We start from the raw sequence: 3,228 nt of genomic DNA on the forward strand, positions 1-3,228 counted from the left end.
TTTGTAGAGTCCCGGAGGCAAGGAGCTGCTGGTTCAAGAGTCATTGGGCAGTCTGGCAACTAACATCTGCTTCCTGCTGCACAGAACTGGTAAGACTACGTTTTGGTTTCTGTATACTTCCGGGGAGATGCTCCTGCAACTAAACTTGTACAAATTTGTTTCGCGCGGTTAGGTTTCACTTTCTTTGCAGGTGGCTCCTTCCCCTTCTTCCCATTTTTGCCCAACAGTGATGCTTATGTTTTTTATGTTTACCTCGCACCCCCACTGCCCTCCACAGACTAAAAGTTGCCGAGCGGGACCACACAAGTGTGCCATTTCCCTTCGAAGGACCTCTGCCTACCTGTATGTTAACGCGCCATGTATGCAACTTTGCTTCAGAGTCCCATGCATTTCTAACCACGTTTACCCTATGCTTGCTTAACTTTCCACCCAACAACTGCAATGTCCTTTTCCCCTTTGGAACACATCTAGTAACAACAAATATATTTGTAGGTGAGTAACGCGAGTGTGCCACAAGCCAGAGATCTTTTGCATTCCAAGCGGCCAGGAAGCCACCACAACAAAAGCCAGATGGAGAAGTTTATGCAGCATTTGAAGACTGTGAAGCACCGATCACATCTACCCACCCATATAACTGCAGCAGATCGGGCCAAAGAGTACAGCGCTGTGATGCATGCGGATGGTGGTGTGCTGTTTTGCAGTGTGTGCAATGTGGCGGTGGATCACATCCGGAAACACACTGTTGATATGCATGTGAAGTCCCAAAAACACTTGAAGCGCTGTTCAGATGATCCAGACCCTCACTCTTCGCCTAAACGTGCCCGTCAGATGACTGTCAACGCACTTTTCACAAAGAGTACAGCTGCCGGTGCCTCAAACCAGGAAATTATAGGTGAGTGGGTCAATGTCTGCACAGCGCTGAACATTCCGCTGAGCAAAACCGACCACCCTGTGCTGCGCAAGTTTCTCCATGAGCGAGTGCGAAATGGTGGAGCAATATATTTTGTCAGCCAGACGACGGTCCCTCTCAGAGCAATCCATCCGGGCATTATTGTTCCTGCATTATAATCAGCAGCACAATATTGGGCTACATTTGGACTGCTCAAAAGAACTGCAAGATTAACACGACAAGCATACAGGTTCCCTGGGCATTTATTCAGTAACAGGTTTATGTCCTATTTGTAGTCTTGAAGACAAACAAAGTCTCTACATTGTAAATAAACCAAATATACATAGCTTCATGGTGTTAAATAACTCAAAAAACAAAGAGATCTGTGTTTGTTGTAGGATAAACTGCCAAATAAAACGCCGCTAAATTGCCGCTAAATTCCCATATTTGTGCCGCTAAATTTCCATATTTGTGCCGCTAAATTTGCTAATCCATGCCGCTATATCCTGGGGGGTCTGCAAATGGCTATTAGCATGGGAACAGTCCTGGTTAAACCACTGTGGTCTACTAATAGGTTTGTAATGTCGGACTGTAAGCTCTTCAGTGTTAGCAGAATCAGACTCTGTGAGGCATGCCTGTACTAGAGTGTAATTTTTAATAATTATCTTCTGGAATAGGCATTCAGATGCTACGGATCTCCATTTCAGCCTTAGGCCATCTGTGGAGGGATCAAGATGTCGCGCCTGATCTCCTTATTATACTTTGGCCTGGGGGCCAGTGCTAAGTGTGCCTCAATAGGGTTATGATCGCTGAAATTAGAGGAAGTCACATTACCAAATTACAAAAAATCTATTAGAAAAGAAGAAATAAAGATGTAATCAATAGTGGAGCTATGACCTCGCCCTTTAAAAGTGGACGGGATATCGGTCTCCGTGCGTGTTATTTCCATAACATTGATTAAGTTGTGAGCGGCCAACAGAGAAATCCACTCGCATCCCCTGCCATCAAGATTGTTGTCAGTGGCAGTGGATTGTGAGGTTATTACATGTGGGTTGTATGTAACTGCTGAGTGAAGTCTTATGTTAAAATCACCTCCTGTGCATATTCCAGTTGGCTGCCCACTATTTAAAATAGCGTCTTGGAGAGAGGAAATATGGCTGGATAAAGAAGTTAAATTAACATTCGGTGCATTTGTAAAATCATTATTATAATAAGTAATTAAATATAGTGTGCCTCCTCTTATATATCATACTGGTAAAATGTTAGCATTATCTGTTTTTAGTGACCTTCACGCTTCCTCCTGCAAAGTGGCCAGACCCCCAAATGCGCTACCAGAGCTTGATGGGGATGCCGGGTTGTGAAAGCCAACAACACCATTAATATACGCTTCTTTTACGGATCTATTTTCCAATACAATGGGGGGGGGGTTTTGGTGGGGTGCTAGGCCTGACCAATGTAGGCTTATAAAAAAAGCCAAGTGGAGACAAAGGATGTTAGTATTGGGGGCCTGGATGTCTTCCTGGTGGGCTAACAGATTACGTGCAATGATTTGTCTGTGTAAATTATTCACAATACACTCCCCCACAAAACTTTTTTCAGAACGCCCTACCCAGCCCACCCTCCGAACCATTAGTATGTTGTTAATGTCAGGTGGCCCCAGTCCTCTATTTCTGATTAGCCACTCAGCGCTTTTATTTCTCAGATCCTCCCAAGATTCTTTTTAGTTAGCCCGTAGTGGAGGGACTCTTATTAGGACCACCACATAAGGACATGCTGCAGGCGGGAGATCCAAAGTGTCTATAGAGCCTTGGGTGCTTGCTGTGCTGATGTACCCATGGAATTAGAGTATTTTTTCCTGCAGGAGATACAATTAGAATTATATTTTTATTTTTAAAAGTTTTATATAGTGTGTACATGACCCTTGTAGGTTTCAGAGCGCTTTACATATGAGGTGCGGAAAACATAGGTAGATAATTGTGGGAGAAAAGTAATGATATATAGAAATAACATTAAGTACAAAATGACTTATTAGAGGCCGTCATTGGGGCCGTACAAGAGCCAAGTAGCAAATTAATCAGCTGTACATGATAGGAGACAAAAAGAGAAAAGCTACTAGCTCAGCGCTGTGCTCATAAGTAAAGCTTTCACTTCCCTTTTGAAGGCAAGTGTTGAAGGAATCATTCTCATTTCCGCAGGTAGGGAGTTCCAGATTCTAGGGGAAATACCTGAGAATGTACGATAGTAGGTTTTCATTTTTTTTAAATATCTTCGGCTTAAGCCGCGAGGTACTGGAGCTCTTTGAGGAACGAGAGCCACTCGACAGTTCAAGCTTATTTGCC

General features: G+C 43.7%; 1 protein-coding gene across 1 annotated transcript; it reads left to right on the forward strand.

Annotated features, from left to right (window-relative positions):
• The first annotated feature begins 570 nt into the window (after window positions 1-570).
• Window positions 571-1,068, forward strand: LOC146865928 (CGG triplet repeat-binding protein 1-like). The gene has a single exon (XM_085640210.1). It carries the CDS (start codon window positions 571-573, stop codon window positions 1,066-1,068), a length of 498 nt encoding a protein of 165 aa, XP_085496336.1.
• Window positions 1,069-3,228: the final 2,160 nt, after the last annotated feature.

Source organism: Triturus cristatus, chromosome 2_1 (assembly GCF_964204655.1).
Source record: "Triturus cristatus chromosome 2_1, aTriCri1.1, whole genome shotgun sequence".
In the NCBI taxonomy this organism is placed as follows: domain Eukaryota; kingdom Metazoa; phylum Chordata; class Amphibia; order Caudata; family Salamandridae; genus Triturus; species Triturus cristatus.

Excerpts from the sequence above, each read along its gene's own strand:
- LOC146865928 (XM_085640210.1), top strand. The coding sequence starts at position 571 with ATGGAGAAGTTTATGCAGCATTTGAAGACTGTGAAGCACCGATCACAT.